Here is a 20,320-nt window from a genome sequence, read left to right on the forward strand (position 1 = left end):
GGCTGGAGCTGGGCCGATCCAAAGCCAGGAGCCAGAAGCTTCCTCCAAGTCTCCCACATGGGTGCAGGGGCCCAAGGACTTGGGCCATCTTCTACTGCTTTCCCAGGCCATAGCAGGGAGTTGGATCAGAACAGTAACAGCCGGGACTAGAACCGGCGCCCATATGGAATGCAGGTGCTTTAGGCCAGGGCTTTAACCCACTGCACCACAGCGCCGGCCTCCAGACAGTTCTTCCAATGACTGAACAGTCACCACATGATTCAATACCTCTGTTCCTACTTCTTGTCCACATACAAACGCATACCAGAATGTTCCTAACAGTGTTAACATAACATTCAGCGTAACATACAAAGAATAGAACCAGACGATGGCTAAACCAACAGTGGCGTAACCTCTGTAAGGAGATATTATTTGGGAAAAAATAAAAAAGGACCGAGTACTGAGACGTCAGCCATGTGAATGAACCTTGACAACCTTACGCTACGTGAAAGCAACCAGCCACGAGGAGCAGCCCACAGAACTCGGATTCCATTCATGCGAACCGTCCACAGGGACGGAAAACACATTAGTGTTGCAGGGGCTGAGGGGAGGGAGAGCAGAGAGAAATTGCTAATGGGTATTGGATTTCTTCGCAGGACAATGAACACGCCCTGGAATCAGTTGCTGCACACTCTTGCTGGTAGACCAAACCCATGGAACTGTGCCATTCAGCGTGGTAAATTTCACAGTAGGTGAATTTCATGTAATTAAGAAAATCTGTTATTATGATGTGTGTCACTGGAAGAATTTCTCTTTTTCTAGAACATTCCACCCAAACACACTCCGCTGTATTATGTTTGTGTTTGTCTTGATGGACAGAAAGTGTGGGAAGCGGTCTTGACCAACCCAAGTCCACTGAAGGCCACGTGGTCTGGCTCACTGCTTCCCACACGGCTGCCTTCCCAACACGGGCTCCTCCCGGGCCCAGCTCTCTGTCTTGGGTCTACACAGACTCTTCCTGTGCTGCCTAAAAGCGTGTCCGTCTTCACCCTCCTTGAGCTGGCAATACCCCCTCCCACCCCTCGGTTCACTCCTGGTGAGTCACCTGACTGGCTCACCCCCTCCCCTCCACACACACATCACCGCCTGCTCGTCAGAGGGCTCCCTCCTGCCACCACGGTCTCCCCTGCCACTGGGGTAGGGCTCTGAGCTCCAGACCCCACGCTGCGGCTGTGACCTCGCCTGTGCTCCACTCCTCTGCCTGCGGCAGCCCTACACCACAAGGACGTGGTATCCGTTCAGGCCCTCGGGCAGGTGCGTGGGGTCCTGTGGCGGCCGCCCCGTGGCAGGATTGGTGTCCTCACAAGAAGAGGAGGAGACCAAAGCTTTCTCTGGGCTGTGTGAGCTGTTTGCAAACCGGGAAGAGAGACCTCACCCAGGCCAAGTGCACCGGCATCTTGATCTTGGATTTCTTGCCTTCAGAACTCTGAGGAATGGATGTATGTTGTTTAAGTCACCAGTTATACTGCGTGATAGCCACTTCCTCTCTAACACCCACTCTGAGTTGGATGGGCGTGGATTTCTGACATCACAGTTTGTGCCTGTTTCTAGTCCCAGCCGATCTCACTGCTCTACTACCTGTCCCAAAGCTGTAGTCCTGGCTCCAGCATCGTGGTGCAGCAGCTTAAGTCACTGCCCGCAGTGCCGCCATCCCATATGAGCGCTGGTTCAAGTCCCAGCGGCTCCACTTCCACTCCAGCTCCCTGGTAACGCACCTGTGAAGGCAATGGGAGATGACCCCAGTGCTTAGGCCCCTGCCACCCCCGGGGAGTCTTGCATGGAGTTCCAGCCTCTTGGATTCAGCCTGACCCAGCCCCAGCCATTGCGGCCATTTGGGGAGTAAATCAGCAAATGGAAAATCACTCTCCTTCTCTCTGTAACTCTACCTTTCAAATAAATAAATAAATCTTAAAAAAAAAAAAAAACTAAAAAAAAAAATCCTACCCTGTAGTCTCATCTTCTTCTAGTCCTCAAATCTCAACATAAATCGGATGGGGAAGAGGAGGGAAAATCAACCCTCTGTGATTACACACTGAATCTCTGAGCAAAGTTAGCACTGTGTACCATTGCCCATCCCAGGCGATCCTGTTTGGGGCCTTCCAGAAAAGTCCCGGATTGAGGATCTTTGCAGACTGAGTGACACCAGTCAAGCAGCGGGGGTGACAGGGACTAACAATGACATGCAGCTCAGGCCCTCTTCCTGACTTCTCCCCCTCCTGCCACTCCCCCTCCACCCATAATGCAATGGGAGTCTCCTGGGACTCAGTGCAAAAACGTCTGTGATCCATTCAGCCCTTTTGGGCACTGACACCCAAGAAAGCCAAAGTTGGAACAGGAAGTGGAGGTTGATACTTCCGGTCCCTGTGTCTTTGTGAGAGGCGTCTCCAGTACCTGGAGGCCAGGGAGGTGCACACACGGCCAAACCCATCGGCGCCCTGTAATCTCCTCACAGTCAGCCAATCTACAAACACGCTTTGGTCACTCCTCCCTCCTTTGTGTTGGGAGGTGGCGATACAGAGATGAATTTCTCATACTGCATCCCAGGGATTTGCCCCTTCTGGTGCATTTCCAGGGCACAAGTGGGTCCTGTTAAGAAACAGATCCCCGGTGCTGGCTCTGTGGTGCCGTGGGTTTGTGGTCTCCAATTCGAGTCCCTGGCTGCTCCACTTCTGATCCAGCTCCCTGCCAACGTGCCTGGGAAGGCAACAGCAGATGGTCCAAAAGCTTGAGCCCCTGCCCCCCCCCCCCCCCCATGTGGGAGACTCAGATGGAGTTCCAGGCTCCTGGCTTCAGCCTGACCCAGCTCCAGACATTGTGGCCATTTAGGAAGTGAACCAACGGATGGAAGACTGTGTGTGTGTGTGTGTGTGTCCCTCTCTCTGTCACTCTGCCTTTCAAATGAATAAAAAACCTTTAAAAAGTAGATTTCAGAAAGAGATCAGAATGTACCACGTTTTAACGTAAAACAAAAGGCAAAGCAACCACAGCAATGGGAAAATCCCTCACCCCTGCCAGTGACCCTATTAGCTCCCAGCGGTGTGCGTCCATCGTCCCGAGAACAGCAGCCCCTCTTCTGTTTTCTCTGCCCCGGGCTTGCGAGGCCGGAACAGCAGCAGCAGCGTGGTCTGCGGGCTCTAGAACCGTCGCTCTCGCCCTGCCGGACTGCTCCTGCCTTGTCCCCCCGCGCCTTCCTGCTCCCACCAGCAGCAGCCGTGGTGAGCCGGCCTTGGCACACATATGATCCCCCAGCTTCTGTTGGGGTCTCGGTGAGCCTGAGGCTTTGCTGTCAGGAGGGTGAGGTGGAGAGCAGCTTCCCTCTTCCGCTAACCCCAGGGGAGCTCCTCTGACCTGCGGGCCCTTTCCCTCCCCTGCCAGCTGTAGCATCGGGGCTTACGAAATCGGACCCACCTCTGCCTTCCCCGCCGGCACACACTGGGGTCCTGGCTAGGGTGACACAAAGTCCTCGTTTTCCTGGGACTGCCGGCATTCCTCGGACTGTGGATTTCCGCTGCTGCCACTGAGAAATTCCTAGGTAAACAGGAACAGGTTGCTTCCCCAGTTCAGGGAAAAATACATGTCTTTGGGGATAGAGTCCTGTCCACATCCATGGCACCAAACCCTGCCAAAACATCGACTGGCATTGAAAAGGAAGGAGCAAATCCTTTGCACTCATGTCTTTTTTAAAAATTTTTAAAATTTTTTTGACAGGCAGAGTGGACACAGAGAAAGGTCTTCCTTTTGCTGTTGGTTCACCCTCCAATGGCCGCTGTGGCCAGCACACTGCAGCCGGCGCACCACGCTGATCCGAAGCCAGGAGCCAGGTGCTTCTCCTGGTCTCCCATGGGGTGCAGGGCCCAAGCACCTGGGCCATCCTCCACTGAACTCCCTGGCCACAGCAGAGAGCTGGCCTGGAAGAGGAGCAACTGGGACAGAATCCGGCGCCCCGACCGGGACTAGAACCTGGTGTGCCGGCTCCACTAGGCGGAGGATTAGCCTAGTGAGCCGCGGCACCGGCCGCACGCATGTCTTTTTAAAAACCGATGCTCTGTTTCCCTTCTCGATGGGATGATTCACAGAGCAGCAGTGTCCAGCTCCTGCTCTTCATGTTGTTGAAGCTCCGTGTTAGCGAGGCAGTGCTGTCCGGCCCTGGGTTCTTAAAGAGGGGGAATCTGAGACAAATATTCATACGGAACTGATTTTCGAGAGGAATTTGAAAAGTTGTGAAAGACGAAATGCAAAGCTAAGTTTATTTCGGTGCAGAAGCATTTCAAAATCCATGAACAGTTTTTTTTCATAAATATTTTTTCATAAATTTTTTTCATAAATATTTCCATGAATATGAAAATTCGAAGTCTCCTCTGAAAAGTCTTCAAAACATTCATGGAAAACAGAACTTGAAGGTACATTTACTTTGGTGGAAAAAAAATTGAAATCTATGCATAGATCTTCAGAAAGGCCGTGGAAAATGCATATCATGAAACAAATATGCATGAATTTCATTTTTTAAAAGATTGATTTATTGGGGCTGGCGCTGTTTACACAGTGGGTTAATGCCCTGGCCTGAAGCGCCAGCATCCTATATGGGCGCTGGTTCGAGTCCTGGCTGCTCCACTTCCGATCCAGCTCTCTGCTATGGCCTGAGAAAGCAGTAGAAGATGGCTCAAGTCCTTGGGCCCCTGCACCTGCATGGGAGACCTGGAAGAAGCTCCTGGCTCCTAGCTTTGGGTCAGCACAGCTCTGGCCATTGCGGCCAATTGGGGAGTGCACCAGCGGATGGAAGACCTCTCTCTCTCTCTCTCTCTCTGCCTCTCCTCTCTCTGTGTAACTCTGACTTTCAAATAAATAATAATAATAAAGATTTATTTATTTATTTGAAAGCCAGAGTTACAGAGAGAGAGAAGTCTTCCATATACTTATTCACTCCCCAAATGGCCACAATGGCTGGAGCTGTGCCGATCGGAAGCCGGGAGCCAGGAGCTTCTTCTGCGTCTCCTGTATGGGTGCAGGGGCTTGAGCACTGGGCCATCTTCTGCTGCTCTCCCAGGGAAATCCTAAGCAGGGAGCTGGATTGGAAGAGGAGCAGCTGGAACATGAACCGGTGCCTGTATGGGATGCCAGCACCTGCCTGTCACGCCACAGTGCCAGTGCCAGCCCCTGTTTCTTTCTTCTTCTTTTTTTTTTTTTTGTACCACAACAATCTTACCTTCTAATCCCATTTTCCACAAATTTTTAAAGGAGTGCTCCCAGCAAACTAGTAGGGATGCAGCCCTGTCATCTGTCACCACCTCCCCGCTCCCTGCCAGGATTGCACAAAGACACTACATTCACAGGTGGGCTCAGGACAGCTCCCCTGAAGCCTTGGGAAAAGAAGGGGGAATAAGGGACTGGCGCTGTGGCATAGCAGGTAAAGCCGCCGCCTGCTTTGCCGGCATTCCATATGGGCACCAGTTCAAGTCCTGGCTGCTCCACTTCCGATCCAGCTCTCTGCTGTGGCCTGGGAAAGCAGTGGAGGATGGCCCAAGTCCTTGAGCCCCTGCACCCATGTGGGAGACCCGGCAGAAGCTCCTGGCTCCTGGCTCCTGGCTCCGGATTGGCCCAGCTCCAGTGTTACGGCCATCTGGGGAGTAAACCAGCAGATGGAAGTCCCCCCCCCCCTCTCTCTCTGCTTCTGCCTCTCTGTAACTCTGCCTTTCAAATAAAATAAATAAATCTTAAAAAAAGATAAAAGAGAGAAATGAGAATGAAATAGAAGAAAACGGAGCCAGGTTATGACATCCAGCAAACATCACGTCCACGGAAAGAATCCCAACTCCTCAGGGCACTCTGCAGGCAGCATGTTCCAACTGCAGGGGTGTCTACACCTTGCAGCACCGTGTCAAGGGCACAGAGCCACTCTCGGTGGCGTGGGGAGTCCTGGGCACCCCAGCTCTGTGAGCTCGGGCAGGGTAGCACTCAGGGGCCCTGGGCCCATCAGTGCGTTCTGGTGTCCGCGAGTGAAAACCAGCAAAGAGCAGAATCGGGGTCCTGTGTGGTGAGCTCAGCGGGGCTGGGCTCTCTCCACTCGGATCTCCTTGGTAACCCCCGAGGCCAGGCTGAAGTTTCCCGGGGATACTGGATGTGTGGCGGCTACAGGGTCCTCAGGCCAGGGACTCAGGGACAGCCAACCTTCCCATCTCTGCCCTGGACACCCGCCCAGCCTTCTGCGTCTCCGTCTCTTGTCTCCGCTCAGGCCTCCCTCCCGCCTGCGACGCGCCACGCTTTGATCAGGTGGCCCCGGCACCCTGCACGTGCCTTCCCGGCTGTCAGCAGCCGTTGCCCGGTTACTCTCTGCTTTTCAATCCTTCCCTGGCTGTCACTCTAGGGCTTCTTTCTGACTCTGAGGATTCAACTGGGACAAAAATGCCACCTGCCCCTCCCCCAACACACACACACACACACACACACACACACAAAGGGAAAACCAGCTCTCGGGACAGCTCCTGCACTAAGGCCAGGAACGAAGCCCCGTGACCGCAGGGCACCCGTGTCCCCAGCCTCCTGACCCTGACGCCTTGGGTGCAGCCAGCCGTGTCTCTGCCCTGGATCTCTGCTTCTGCTTGAAACGGGTAAGGGTGAGAATGCAGGTTCCCAGGCCCATAGCAGAAACCTGTGAGATGTGCCACCAGACATTGTAACTGCGGACAATGGAGGAATCATCCAGAATAAAGCTGGTCCCGGGCCGGCACCGTGGCTCAACAGGCTAATCCTTTGCCCAGCAGCGCCGGCACACCGGGTTCTAGTCCCGGTCGGGGCACCGGATCCTGTCCTGGTTGCCTCTCTTCCAGGCCAGCTCTCTGCTGTGGCCCGGGAGTGCAGTGGAGGATGGCCCAGGTGCTTGGGCCCTGCACTCCATGGGAGACCAGGAGAAGCACCTGGCTCCTGGCTTCGGATCAGCGCGGTGCGCCAGCCGCAGCACGCTGGCCACGGTGGCCATTGGAGGGTGAACCAACGGCAAAAGGAAGACCTTTCTCTCTGTCTCTCTCTCACTGTCCACTCTGCCTGTCAAAAAAAAAAAAAAGAAAGAAAAAAGCCGGTCGCTTGTCACCTGAGGCCCATCCTTTGTGTGCAGGAACCCTGCGACCTTGACGCAGAGGTGGGCGTTTGGCACAGCACAGTTAAGCTGCCGCTTGGGAGACCCACATCCCATAGCAGAGAGCCAAGTTCAAGTTCTGGCTATGCTCTCCATCCCAGCTTCCAGCCAAAGTGCATTCTGGGAGGCAGCGGTGATGGCCCAAGTATGTGGGTCCCTGCTGCCCACGTGGGGACACAGATGGAGCTCCTGACTCCTGGTTTTCGCCTGGTGAAGTCCATGTTGCAGGTACCGAGGGAGTGAACCAGCCCAGGGGAGTTCTCTCTCTCTGTCCCTGCCTTTTGCATAAACAGAATAAATAACTTTTTTAATAAAAAAAAAAGCTTGATATAATCTTCACTGGAAACTTAGCAACCACCCTCTAAGTCTTTTTTTTTTTAAGATTTATTTATTTATTTGAAAGTGAGAGTTAGAGAGAGAGGAGAGAGAAAGAGAGAGAGAGAGAGAGAGAGAGAGAGAGAGAGAGCTTCCATCCACTGGTTCACTCCCCAAGTGGCTACAACAGCCAGAGCTGAGCCAGGCCAAGCCAGGAGCCAGGAGCTTCTTCCAGGCCTTCCACATGGGTGCAGGGGCCCAAGCACTTGGGCCATCCTACGAGGCTTTTCCAAAGCCCTTTCTGCCTTCTTCTAAGTGCTGGGGAAGCTGGCCCCTGTCTGTCGCAAAGCCTGGCCCACCCTTGCCCGCGGGGGTCCGGGCTCCAGCCTGCACTGGTGACAGCTCTGCCTGCCCTTCCGCAGGGGGTCAGCACCAGACTCCCGGGGGAGTCGCTGCCACCTAAGCGCTCCTCCAGGAGCCCAGGAACCCTTGCTTAGCAAGTGCAAGTTTAAGTTTGCCGGCTAAGTGAGCTCACGACTGCCAGCCTGCAACCTGGTAACAGGGCGATGACCTCTCTTTTCTCAGTGGAAGACAAGGAAGCAATGCTTCGTCACCCCTGTCTGGGAGGGGCGGCGGGGAGGGCACCAGGCTGCACCTTGCAGTGTCTTTGCCCCGCCCCCATGCTGAGCAGCTTACTCCTGCCCTGTACTTGACCCCTGTCACAGCTCCTTCTCCAACTGGCTCAATCATCAATAGGAGGGAATTGGAACACGGCATTTTTATTCATGTTTTTCTTTGGCCTCCACTTATAAACAAGGGACACATGAGGATGCTTTCAAAAGGTCATGGAAAACAGAAACCAAAGGTAAGTCTATTTTGGTGTAAAATTTTTGAAATCCATGTACAAAAGGTGTCTTTTTCTATGAAAAAAATGCATATTAAGGAAACACGGTGCAGGCGCTGTGGTGTAGTGGGCTAAGCCCCGGCCAGTGTGGCCAGCATCCCATATGGCACCGGTTTGAATTCCAGCTGCTCCGCTTCCAATCCAGCTCTCTGCTGTGGCTGGGAGAGCAGTGGAGGATGGCCCAAGTCCTTGGGGCCCTGCACTCGTGTGGGAGACCAGAAAGAAGCTCCTGGCTCCTGGCTTCGGATCGGCACAGCTCTGGCCATTATGGCCATTTGGGGAGTGACTCAGTGGATGGAAGACCTTTCTCTTTCTCTCTCTCTCTAACTCTTTCAAATAAAGAAAATAAAAAGCCAGCAGGTGTGTTAGAAGAGGGTAGTATGTACAGGCCGGTGGAGTAACCCCTGTGATCCAGTCTCGGCTCTGCCACCTGCTGCTAATTACGTGTCTCGGGCCCAGTCTCCCCACCTGCCACCCAGCAGTGCTCCCGCACCCTGTGGAGCAGGGTGGACCAGCAAGAGGAGCCGTGCTGGAGAGCCTGGCTCACCTGGCCAGAAATTTCTCATTTCCTTTCCTTTTAAAAAAGTTTTTTATTTTCGTTTTTGTTTGAAAGGCAGAGAGAGACAGGCAGAAGCTGACGAAACCTTCCTTTGCTGGTTCACTCCCTGAAATGCCTGTGACAGCCAGAACTGGCCAGAGCCAGGAGCCAGCTGGGAGCTCCATCCGGGTCTCCCACATGCGTGGCTGGGACCCAGGCACCTGAGCCACCCCCTGCTGCCTCCCAGAGAGAGGGGCTCGAATCCCGATATGGGATGCCGGTGTCACAGCGGCTGGACTCACCGAACTGCAATACTGGTTCCTCCCGTTTCTCTTCTATGGAAGGCAGCCGCAGCCCTCACAGGCTGTCCATTAGCACACGTGTCCTTTGCACCCTCGCTGGTCAGGGGAACGCGCAGCCCCGAGGAAACAGTGTGGGACAAGTCACAGCAAGCGCCCAGGGCAACGCTGCACGCTGAATCGGATGACAAAGTTGGCCAGGGCCATTCACTGTTGCAGCGCTAGGTCATTTTTATTGTAATGAAATTTGAAAAGGCAGTTACATTAGTTACACATATACACAACCGACTTAATAACTGTTAGTCTTAGAGAACATTCAAGAAATACAAATGATGATTTATGCACAGCACAGGTCACACCCATAGGAAGAAAGGTTAACACAGAAATGATTAAGTGCTTAACACTGTCCACAGAAGCCTGCTTGCAGATCTGGTGTCTTTGTTAAAGGGAACAGAGATGGTTAGAGGAAGCGCACTGCCCGGCTCACGCACGGTCTGTGGAACCTCCCTCTTGCTCCTTTTCCGGCCAGTGCCTCACGGGCTTTCCGCAGGTGCCTGATGAGAGCGACAAGTCCCCAGAAGCGCTGCATGTGACACTGTCTTCAAGTTGACCCCAGACTGCAGGCAGTCAGGGAGAGATGGACAATCAGGCGGCTCCTGGCCCCGCACTACACGGGCTTGGTGGGGGATGGAAGAGAAGGGGACCCAGGCAGGTCAGGACACAGCGACCCCATGCCCAAACCTTTCTTTCTTGGCAATACAGAGCGTTTCTCATCTGACTTCTTCCTGGCTACGGCGAGGTTTGTGGCTTGCCCTCACTTATGAGACAAGGCATGGGTGTCCCGGAGCAGGTGCGCCCGTGGCAGCACAGCTCATCAGGTGGTCACGGAGCCGTGGGGGAGGGAGGAGAATGCCACCTGCTCCCGCCGACACGGGGGACTGAGCCTCCTCCCTGTAAGTGCCCTGACCTCACGGGGCGTCACGCCCACTGCTCATGAAAGGACACAAGGCTTGATCTGGCTATGATAGGAAGCAGGGGAAGCGGCTGGCTCTGTGACGGCTTCATCACTCCCTGAAACCAGAACCAGGGGGGAAGAATGGACAGGCAGCATGGCCCTTGTCCCAGTCACTGACCCAGTTGTGGGCAGGGCGTGTGTCCTGGCCAATGGCTCAGGCAGCCACTGCATGCCTTTTCCAGATAACCTGAGTGAGGCCAGGGGAACGCCTAGGAGGTGTGAGTGGGGTGAGTCTCAGGGCCACATCGGCTCACGTGTGCCGCTTGCCTAAGTCAGCATGGCCTCTGTCTCCGGCGGGAGACAGCTGGCAGGGCACAGGTGAGGGACCAGGCAACAGGTGGGTCCATGGCTTTCTGGCCTCCTGGGCTGAGCAGGACAGGTACGGGGGGTTTTCTGCACACAAGGATAATTGCATCCCCTGGACCTTTAAATTCTGATTCCCTGGGCTGCGAGGTTCTCCTAATCCTGGGGTCCTGCCCTCCCTCTCCCTGGCTTGTTGGTCTTGTGATGGTTTCTATAAATCACAGTCAAAACGTGGAGCAGGACCCGGACAGCACAGGCTGCGAGCCGGACAGCGAGTTCCCACTCGGGGCCCCAGGGAGAGGCTGCATCGGAGGGAGCCTCACCTGGCTGCCACCTACGGGTCCTCGCCTCCCAGGACCAAGGCTGGAGTTGGCTGCACCCCAAATCCTGCTCAAATGAGAACAGTGGACGCAGAGTCACTGGGGGAAGGGGTCCTCTCCTCTCTCTGTGGCAGCCCCTCAGTGCCCGGCAGAGCCCAGGACGGCAAGGCCAGGCCCCCAGTCCCTGCGCTCACCTCTGTATGCAACTAAGAAAGTCCTCCAAGTTCCCTCCCCAAACCAGAGGGCAGAAACCAAATGCATGGCCCCGCCCCATTCCCCCGGACCTCTGAACCCAGCAGCCAGAGGCCACGGGAAGTCCACGTTCATCTCCCCGGGCAACACTCCTGTGCTCCATAAGCTATTTCTGTGCCTTTGTTTTTTTTAAGGGGGGTGGGGAATAAACAGGCTCCTGGGCTGCTGGAGACAGAGGTGACCTTCAGGGCAGGGGGCACAGAGGGAAGCCTGTTCTGGGGGTGGCTCAGTGGGGACAGCCCCTGCCACTTCCCCAGCAGGGAGAAGGTTGGCGCGAACAGCAGGTGCATCTAAACCCAGGGCCCAATCACCCCTATGTACACAAGGGTACTGAAGGAACCATCAAGTCAGGGGTTAAGGTGGAACGGAGGACCTGGCTGCAGGCCAAAGGCATTCCCCTGAGCCGTGCTGGACTTGGTGGGTGCTGCCTCAGCGACACTGGGCACACGGATCTCCCAGGAGGCACAGCACACGCTGCCCCCTGCTGCTCTGCACACGCTGGGTTTCCTCGGCCCTCAGGCAGCCCAGAACCAACGCCGCTGCCCCTGGCCCTCCAGGGTCTTGTCTCTGAGGGCCAGTCTGGATGATGGGTGGTGGGCATGGGGGCTTTCCCGGACGGGGGGCTGTCCCACCTGCCCGGGCCCCAGCAGGACTTCTCTGTGCCACCTGGGAGTCGGGGCGAGGGCGCTGCTTCAGGGTGGGGATGAGACAGCGGAGGTGAGGCTCACAGGAGAGAAAGGAGAGGCCAAGGGAGCCCTCATTTGTGTGAAGGGCATGGGAGGGGAGGCCGGGAAGGTGTAGGGGGGTACAGATTCTCAATTCATCACCCCCAAATTAGAGCGAAGCACGGTGAGCTGGGACCTTGGCTCCTGTTGGAGTCAGGGTCCTGGACTGGGCCCCAAGCCTTCCTTCCCCCAGAGACCTGCACTGTGTCCCTTTCCAAGCCCCGGCTGTCCCACCAAGGGGGCTGAAGGCAGAAGGCCCAGGCCCAGGCCTTCTCACACCGTCCACCCCCCATGCCCAGCGTGACCCCAGACCACCTGCAGGAGCACTGAGCGGAAGGCGGCACAGGCTGTGAGGACGCCCACTGTCCTGGGCCACCCCACGTCTGCCCTTGGGGGAGCTCGGGGTGCACCTTCCCACGAGCGTCTGTGCCCACCTGTGGGGCAGAGCTGGAGACAGGGATGTGACAGCAGCAACAGAGCTGCTGGGACCCGAGGCAGAGGGGCTGAGGGCCCCCAGGGCTGCCTGCTGGAGGAGGGAGGGGCCGGCTCCTGTGGGAGGAGCTGGGTCCTGCATCCACCAGGGTGGGGCGCGGGCTACAGGACTGACGCATTCCAGGGAGCAGGTCCTGGCGCGTGACTCCTGGAGGCCACTAAAGCGGCAGCTCAGGACAGAGGCCGGTCGGCGCCTCCTCCCTTCAGGTGAGGCTGCACGGCTGGGCTGTGACGCTCACTGCGGGCGCTGGGCTCACACACCACACACACGGGGCACAACACAGCCATTAGGATGGACGGTTCATGTCACAATGCACTACGTACTCGTGTCCCCCTGCACACGGGACGCACAGACAGGTGAGCTGAGCCGAGGGGCACCCGCCCGTGTGTCCCCTGCACCCCTGGGCTCCAGCGCGGGGAACACAGGCTGGGCACCCTGCTCACCTCGTCATCCACCCCTCCCCCTGCCCAGTCCAGCAGGCCTGCGCTGCTGGCAGGCCCCTCTGGGCATCAGCTGCTCTGGTTAGGGTGTAAATCGCCTCTCACAGCACAGCAAGGACCCAACAGGCACAGCTCCGGGGCACACACACAGGCACAAGACGATAAATAGGCCCAATCCCGGCCGTGCACCAGGGTCAGGGGCTGGGCAGCCGGGGCTGTGGACTAGAGCTGAGTGATGCCATGCCTGGGGGGACGTGGGGGTCAGGGTGGCTCCCGGTGGGGGTCCTGCGGCAGGGCAGGCCCGGCGAGGGGGCCCCGGCATCACCTCGTGGGTGGCACTGCACAGCGGCAGCCTGGCTACTCGGAGAAGGGCGGGAACATGCCGAGGTCGGCAAAGTCTTCGATGTTATAGTTGCCGGTGCCCTGGGTGGGGTCCCCCGGCATGGGCAGCATGTCCTGCAGAGGAGAAGAAAGGAGAACCGGAGGGGAGTCAATGGCTTCATCCAGGAGCCCAGCCTGCCGCTCACCCTGCCACCACCTCTCTAACGGGGAGTGCGGGGGGGATTCTGCTGGCATCTCGCTGTCATGCACAGGCAAGCAAATGTCAGGACACCACTAATGCTGAGTCAGGGTCTCAGTGGACGCGAGCTGCCTGGGGGTGGAGGTGGGGGGGGGCGGGACTCCAGCCAGGTGCACAGTGGGGCTGGGGGAGGAGCCTCAGTGGGAGCAGGGCCAGATCCCTGCACGCACGGCTGGACGTCAGTTTTCAGGTCTCTGGGCCTCAGTCTACCCAACAGAAAATGGGAGGATGCAGCTTTCTCAGTTGCTTGTGGCTAATTTCCCACGTGTGTCTGCGGAATCCTCAACCCGTGTGAAACTCCGCAAGGAAAGAACTCGGCAGGCAAGCCAGTTTGGGAGACAAGGCGCCCCTGGCCTGCCTCCTAGAAACCCACAAGCCCCCACGGGCACAGCAGAAGCTCTGCTAAGTCCTGCGGTAAACAAGCCAGTGTCTCATAACCGACCAAGAGTTCTTTCCGGCATTGTGACCGCGGAGACCTGCATGAGGGAAGTCAGCCTCATGGGGCGTCCGTGAGGCCCCAGGAGGGGCGGAGCTGGGTTCTCACGGGAGGAGGAAGAAGGGGCAACCAGAGTCGGGGGCGGGGCGGCGTCAGCCCCGGGGCACGGCACTTGTCTGCGGAAGGAAGCTGTGCCCGCTCCGGCACCCTGATGACGGCTGGGTCCTACCCCTGGTCTGCCTGCTCTGGTGGGAGAGAAGCGTGGGAGGCAGGTGGGGCACTGTGATGGTAGGGGTCCCAGGATCCTCCCCCAACGTGGCTCCTGCCCCCACCCTTGATTTACAGAGCTGGGTTCTGGGGCCCAACAGGGCGGGGGGGGGGGTGTAGTGCAAGGGGCTGATGGGAGGGGCCGAGCACTTGGCAGAGCGAGCGGCCAGGGGCTTGAAACGCCACTGATGGGAATGCCTGCAGTTGACTGTGAAGCCGAGGACGCCCCAAGGGGGCAGAGAGCCCTGCTTGCTCTGGTGGCTACAGTGATGTCCATCCCAGCTGCACAGGCAGGCCAAGGCTGCCCTGGGCCTGCGGGGTGAGCCAGGCCTGGCTCCAACATTGGAGAGGTGCAAGGAGCCCAGGTACCCGCAACCAGGGGCCGACACCCTGCACCCAACCAGAGAGACGTGCTCAGTCACAGCCAGGCTGGCCCTGGGGTGAGGGCCTGATGGGTCTGCCTGCCCTGTTCCAGGTGCAGCAGGGCGAGGAGGAGGTCAGGCAGGGAAAGGCAACCGAGGGCCCTCACTTCTGCCTTGAGTCCTGGGCAGCCCTGGAGTTCGGAGCTAGGACAAGTCTCCCGCCGTGGCATCCCCTTTGGCAAAGCTGCACCTGCAGCTTCGGGCTGGGCAGGAGGGGATCGCCTACCCCGGGGCCCCTGTCTAGCCCCAGGCCGGGCCAGAACTCATGATGGCTACTGGGCAGGCGGTGGTGCGGCTGAGACCGAGGGGGAACGGAAGCAGAGAGAAGGCGCCGGTACCTACGGGAAGGCGGTGCTCGCTCGATTTACCTGGAACACTTCAGTCTGACCGGGCTGCTGGTGGGAGTGCTGCTCACCGCTCTGCTGGCCGTGGTGCTGGCTCTGCCACTGTGACCAGACCTCCGAGGGCCGCCCCTGGAACTGCCCGCTGCCTTGTCCACTTTCAGCTGAAAGAGCCGACGGACACGACACGTCCCTTAAAAGCCACACGCGGTTTCTGAGACCCAGGCACTCCTGTAGCTCAAGGGGCCTGTTTTTCTGAAAGGCACCTGCCCGCTGGGGCTGGCTGGGTGCTTGTTGTCACTCTGACTGACAGACACAAGACGCTCCTCGGCTTAGGATGTGGTGACATGGCCCCCTCCACCCATCTCAGCTTGTGACCCACCGAACAGCCTAGCTTAGCCGCACTGACCTTCGGCGAGCCCAGACTCTCGCGTTGGCTGGAGGCGAGCAAAAGCCCCCAACGCCAAGCGTGTCTGGCAGTGGAGCGCCGCGTATCCCTTGCACATTCTGGAGTTCTGAGCTCAGAATGAATGACTTTTTTCTGGAGAGCTAGTCCAACATGCCAAACCGGCACAATGGTTTCTACAGAACGGGTATCACTTTCGCATCACCGTGGGGAGACTCATGAGTCGGGGGCCGCCTGTGACAAGCTGAGTAGGTGGGAGAGACATGGGAGCCCTCTCTCAAAGGATGCTGGGACTTGGCCAGAGAGGGTGGCTCTCCCTGGATGCACCTGCCAGGTGGCCAGGTGGCCAAGCCTTGGAGCTTCCTGTGCCCTTTGCGACTGCTCGTGGAGGCTGGGATAGGGCGTGGGGAGCAGGGGGAGGTCTGTGGGACCCAGAGTGTGCTGAGGTCCCTTGCTGGTGACATGGCATTGGCAAGAGAAGGCAGACACCGCTCTGTCATTCCAGATACTCTGGCCCAGAGGTCACCCTTTCACGGCTCTGGTTCTGATAGGGGACAGCCTGGGCTCAGCGTCCCCTGGGAACCACCAGCCTTACCCGGGCGGTCTTTGTGGCCAAAGCTGCACCTGACCTCTCACAAGGCCCAACTATGGGCCCAGGAACGGCACAGCCCTTTCCTGCCTGCAGGGGCGGGATCTGGGCTCTGCTCAGACCGGGGAGAAGCCGCCTCTGAGCACGGTGGGTGCAGGAAGGAGGGCTGCTGGCTTCCACCAACAGGTCGCGAGAAGCCTCAGGTGGAGAGACAGAAAAGAGGAAGGTGGGGGAGAATTTTGCCTGAAACATTATTGGGATTCAACCACAGCGGGTTCTCAAGGCACATGAAAGACCTGGGCACTCCTGTTCTCGTCCGGCATGTGGCAGCATTTTGGAGACAATGGGCTGTCTGTTGAGCCCTGGGAATAGGACAGGCCCCATCACACTCTTTTCAACAACCAGGCTGGCCACCCTCCGCCACCCACACCCTGCCCCCAGACGCTGGGCTCATCTGGGGTAAGGCCGGAAAGGGTTCAAGGACGGGAATCCCTCTGTGTCTCCATGTATCACTGGACTGGCTCTCTCTCTCCTCTCTCTCTCTCTCTCTCACACACACACACACACACACACACACACACTCTGCCTGAGACAGAAAGGGCTTTAGTACAACCCATAAGCTCCCCGAAGCATCATCGGTGCTTTTCAAACCCTTCACCATATCAACAGTTGGCCAAGAGCTCTATAAAAGCAAGGCAGGGTACTTCAGCTCATAAGGGGCTTAAATCTACTGTGCACCTGGGACACGGCTGTAAAAAATATGCATCTAAAGGCCGGTGCTGTGGCACGATGGGTTAAGCCATTGCTGCAATGCCAGCATCACACATCAGAGCTGCAGTTCAAGTCCTGGCTGCTCCACTTCCAATCCAGCTCCCTGCTAATGGCCCTGGGAAAGCAGCAGCAGATGGCCCAAGGGCGTGGACCACTGTCACCGCGTGGGAGACCTGGATGGAGCTCCTGGCTCCTGGCTTTGGCCTAGCCCAGCTTCGGCTGCCACAGCCATTTGGGGAGTGAACCAGTGGGTGGAAGATCTCCCTTTCTCTCTGTGGCTCTACTTTTAAAATAAACAGATCTTTGAGAACGTGCATACTTAGCAATCTGAAATGCTAGCACACCAGACTGCCAGGACCGCAAAGGAGTCCGCTCTGCAAAGAATCGTACCCACTGACCTGATGTGGGAATCTAAACTCTAGGGTGGGCTAAGAGAGGACAGACTGGCTCACAAGTCCTGGCAGGAGGCGGGTGGGGATGACCACTTGGCAGGTGCCTGGCCTGTTCCAGGGCACGCAGAGGCTGAACAGCTGGCCGACAGGCTCAGCAGGGAAAGGACAGCACGGCCCCCGTCCACCGTCGGGAGGGCAGGGCAGGTGGTGGGAAGGTTCCAGTGTATCCGTGAGGACCGCCCTGACTGCTGCCCCTCAGGAATCAGAGCTCTGGACCCCCTCTGTCCTCAGGCCAGCATCTTTCTCTTTCCTCCCCTCCCCTGGCCCCTGCAGCCACTCCACAGCCGCAGCTGCATGGCCATGCCCGCTCCGGCAGGTGTTCAGAGTTCTCCGCTTCTCAGTTTCTCCTGGGCATGCGACATTCTCAACCACTCTCTTTTTAAAAAATTGTTTATTTAATTCATTTGAGAGGGAGGAAGGTGGGAAAGAGAGAGAGAGGGGGGAAGGAGGTGGGGAGACCGAGAAAGGAGGTGGGCAGAGAGGGAGAGAAAGGAGGTACAGAGAGAGAGAAAGAAAGAGAGAGAGAGAGAGAGAGCGCACTCCCATCTGCTGGTTCACTCCCCAAATGCCCAAAACAGCCAGGACTGTGTGAAGCCAGGAGCCAGAAGCTCTACCCAGGTCTCCCAGGTGCTGCCTTGCAGGTGCTCATTAGCAGGATGCTGGAATCGAGAGGGCAGAGCTGGGACTTGAACCCAGGCCCTCCAGCTTGGGATGCTGATGTCTCAAGCGCAGTGCTAAGCGCTAGGTTAAATGCCTGCCCTGCCGCTCCCTTTTTGATACTGTTTCGCTGACTTCTAGCACGGCGTGTGGCTCTGGTATCACCGCCTCTTTCCCAACTCCTTCTCAGGAACCCCCTGGCCGAGTCCGCCCTGTCTCCTGAACACGCCGATGGGAGCAGCCTCTTCTGCTCCCACCAACAGACGCATTCATTTACTCTTCCAGAGACTACTTCCTGCGTTGCCATTGTGACCCGGGCCCCTGGCTGCCACTGCACGTACACGGGTGCTTCAAAAGGCTCAAGGGATAGGCAAATAAAAGACAGGTTTGTTTTTGGGCAAGAAGTTTTGAAATCCATGCATGTGCAAGAAATTTGTGGATGGCTACTCCTCTCTCTCTCCCTCTCTCTCTCAAATAAATCAAATGTTAAAAACATGTGAAGTGTTTGCAATGGGAAAACAAAATCAATTTGGATTGCTTTTGAAATGGCATAAAACAGTTCAGGAAGGATGGAAAGAATTTAGTCAGAGTGAAGAGAAAATGAATGGAAGTAATGTATATAAGGTACTTTGTGGGGCCCGCACTGTGGCATAGTGGGTAAAGCCACCGCCTGCAGTGCCGGCATCCCATATGAGCACTGGTTCTAGTCCCGGCTGCTCCACTTATGATCCAGCTCTCTGCTGCGGCCTGGGAAACAGAAGAAGTCCTTGGGCCCCTGCACCTACATGGGGGACCTGGAGAGTCTCCAGGCTCCTGGCTTCAGCCATTGTGGCCAGTTGGGGAGTGAACCAACGGATGGAAGACCTCTCTCTCTCTCTCTCTCTCTCTCTTTCTCTCTCTGCCTCTCCTTCTCTGTGTAATTCTGACTTTCAAGAAAATAAATAAAACCTTTCAAAAAAAAGATACTTTGCATGCCTAAGAAATGGGTCCATTATCCACACTTCCCAGCCACGATGTTAAGAAGTTAGCCCACCTCTTTACATGTATGCACGCCAGACCCGGGTCTTGCTGGCAGTGGAGGCCATGGGAGCGCATCTGAGAAGCACAGTGTTCAAAGTGAACGCCTTCCATGCACCTGACACTGGGCAGGGGTGGCTGCAGAGCAGTGGCCATCGAGACCGGCTCAGCCCATGGGGGGACACCGGCGAGCACTCGGGCAATCAGCCGTGCGGACAGCGCCTGCCAGGGAAGTGTGGTCAGCCACAGGGAGATGTGGCAATGGACCTGCCCCAGACCCAAGTGCGGACCTCACGGATGACGTCACTGGCCACGGGACCGATGGTGGGGTTAAGGGGACAGCCCCCCTTTCAGCCTCTGCTGCCGAAAGCGAATCAATCAATTGATTATTGATTGTAGCAATGGCCTCTCTGGCCAGACACTAAGAACTTCAGCAGAACCTCTCCTGATGACACAGCCTTGTGGGTTCTTAGCCCGGCTGCCCTGTGCCGGGAGGTACACAGACGGCCAGTAGCGGCTGCACGGAGCCTGCCCCCAACGTGGGCCTCTACCAGCCTCTTTCTGGAAAACACTCCAGTGGTCCCCCCTACATCCTGTGTTCCCAAAGCCACGGATGAGCGCAATTCAAAAAGTTCATAGAAAATGGAATTGAAAGATAAGATCATCTTGGTGCATTTTTTTCATGATGTGCATTTTCCACGAACTTTCTCAACACCCCTTGCATTCACGGATCTCAAAAGTTGTCTGCACTGAAATGAACTTTTTAATTCCTTTCTCCAGGAACTTTCGGAAGCACCCACCCCTCTACAGAGCTACTAAGCACGAGTTGGGCTCCGTCCACGCTGTTTCTCTAGATCTGTTGGCTTCCTGAGCAATGCTTGGGCTGGCCCAGGCCCAGCTGGCTGTGCAGACCACCTGCGGTCCAGAGGGACTGTGCTGTTGGCTGCACCCGCCCGTGCCAGCTTTTGGAGCCCAGGTCACAACCTCAGGAGTATTGGAGGCTGTGAGGCTGTCAAGGTGGGGATGACACCGTGTTGTTTTTTTTTTTTTTTTTTTTTTTTTTCTAACCTGAAGCTCAGTGCTATGACTTCACTCTCGCTCACTCACACTCTCCCCGGTGTGACTCAGCTGATGTGCATACAGCTCTGGGAGCTGGGACTCGTCGGATGGCCCACCCAGGACCTGCACGGTTGGGCTGGGCTTGGCGGTTCTCAGCCAGGGGTGATTTTGTCCCCATTCGCACCCACTCCAGGGCACACCTGGCGACGGCTGGACACGTTCTCATCAGCTTAACGAGAGGAATACTAAGACCCTGCCGGGACCCTATGGTGAACAGACAGCTCCCTATAACAGAGAATAAGCCAGCCTCGAGTGTCCATGTGCTTGCACCAAGCCACCAAAGGGGCAACATATCTTTCAAATGCCCTAGGGCACAAAGCAACTGAACGTCACCACAAGGACCACAAACTCCCTGGGACTGCTAAGCTCTCAACTTAAAAAAAAAAAAAAAAAAAAAAGTCTTTGTGTTTTAATTGGCAGAGTGGGAGGGCATGTCCCATCCTCTGGTTCACTCTCCTGATGTCTGCAGTGAGGCGTCCTGGGCCCGGGGG

General features: G+C 56.7%; 1 protein-coding gene across 8 annotated transcripts in view; it reads right to left on the reverse strand.

The window, feature by feature from the left end:
• Positions 1 to 9,430: 9,430 nt before the first annotated feature.
• Positions 9,431 to 20,320, reverse strand: part of ARNT2 (aryl hydrocarbon receptor nuclear translocator 2) — a 189,682-nt gene continuing 178,792 nt past the window's right edge. For 7 of the 8 annotated variants that reach the window (XM_051834290.2, XM_051834295.2, XM_051834289.2 and 4 more), the window contains exons 18-19: positions 14,846 to 14,982; positions 9,431 to 13,228 (exon numbers count right to left, since the gene is read on the reverse strand). In XM_051834290.2, coding sequence (XP_051690250.2) covers positions 13,130 to 13,228; positions 14,846 to 14,982 — 236 coding nt within the window. In that variant the 3' untranslated portion in view covers positions 9,431 to 13,129. Of the gene's footprint in view, positions 13,229 to 14,815; positions 14,983 to 20,320 lie in introns of all 8 variants that reach the window. The other variant, XM_051834291.2, reaches the window with a different exon arrangement.

The sequence above is a fragment of the Oryctolagus cuniculus genome, chromosome 12 (genome assembly GCF_964237555.1).
Source record: "Oryctolagus cuniculus chromosome 12, mOryCun1.1, whole genome shotgun sequence".
Classification (NCBI taxonomy): domain Eukaryota; kingdom Metazoa; phylum Chordata; class Mammalia; order Lagomorpha; family Leporidae; genus Oryctolagus; species Oryctolagus cuniculus.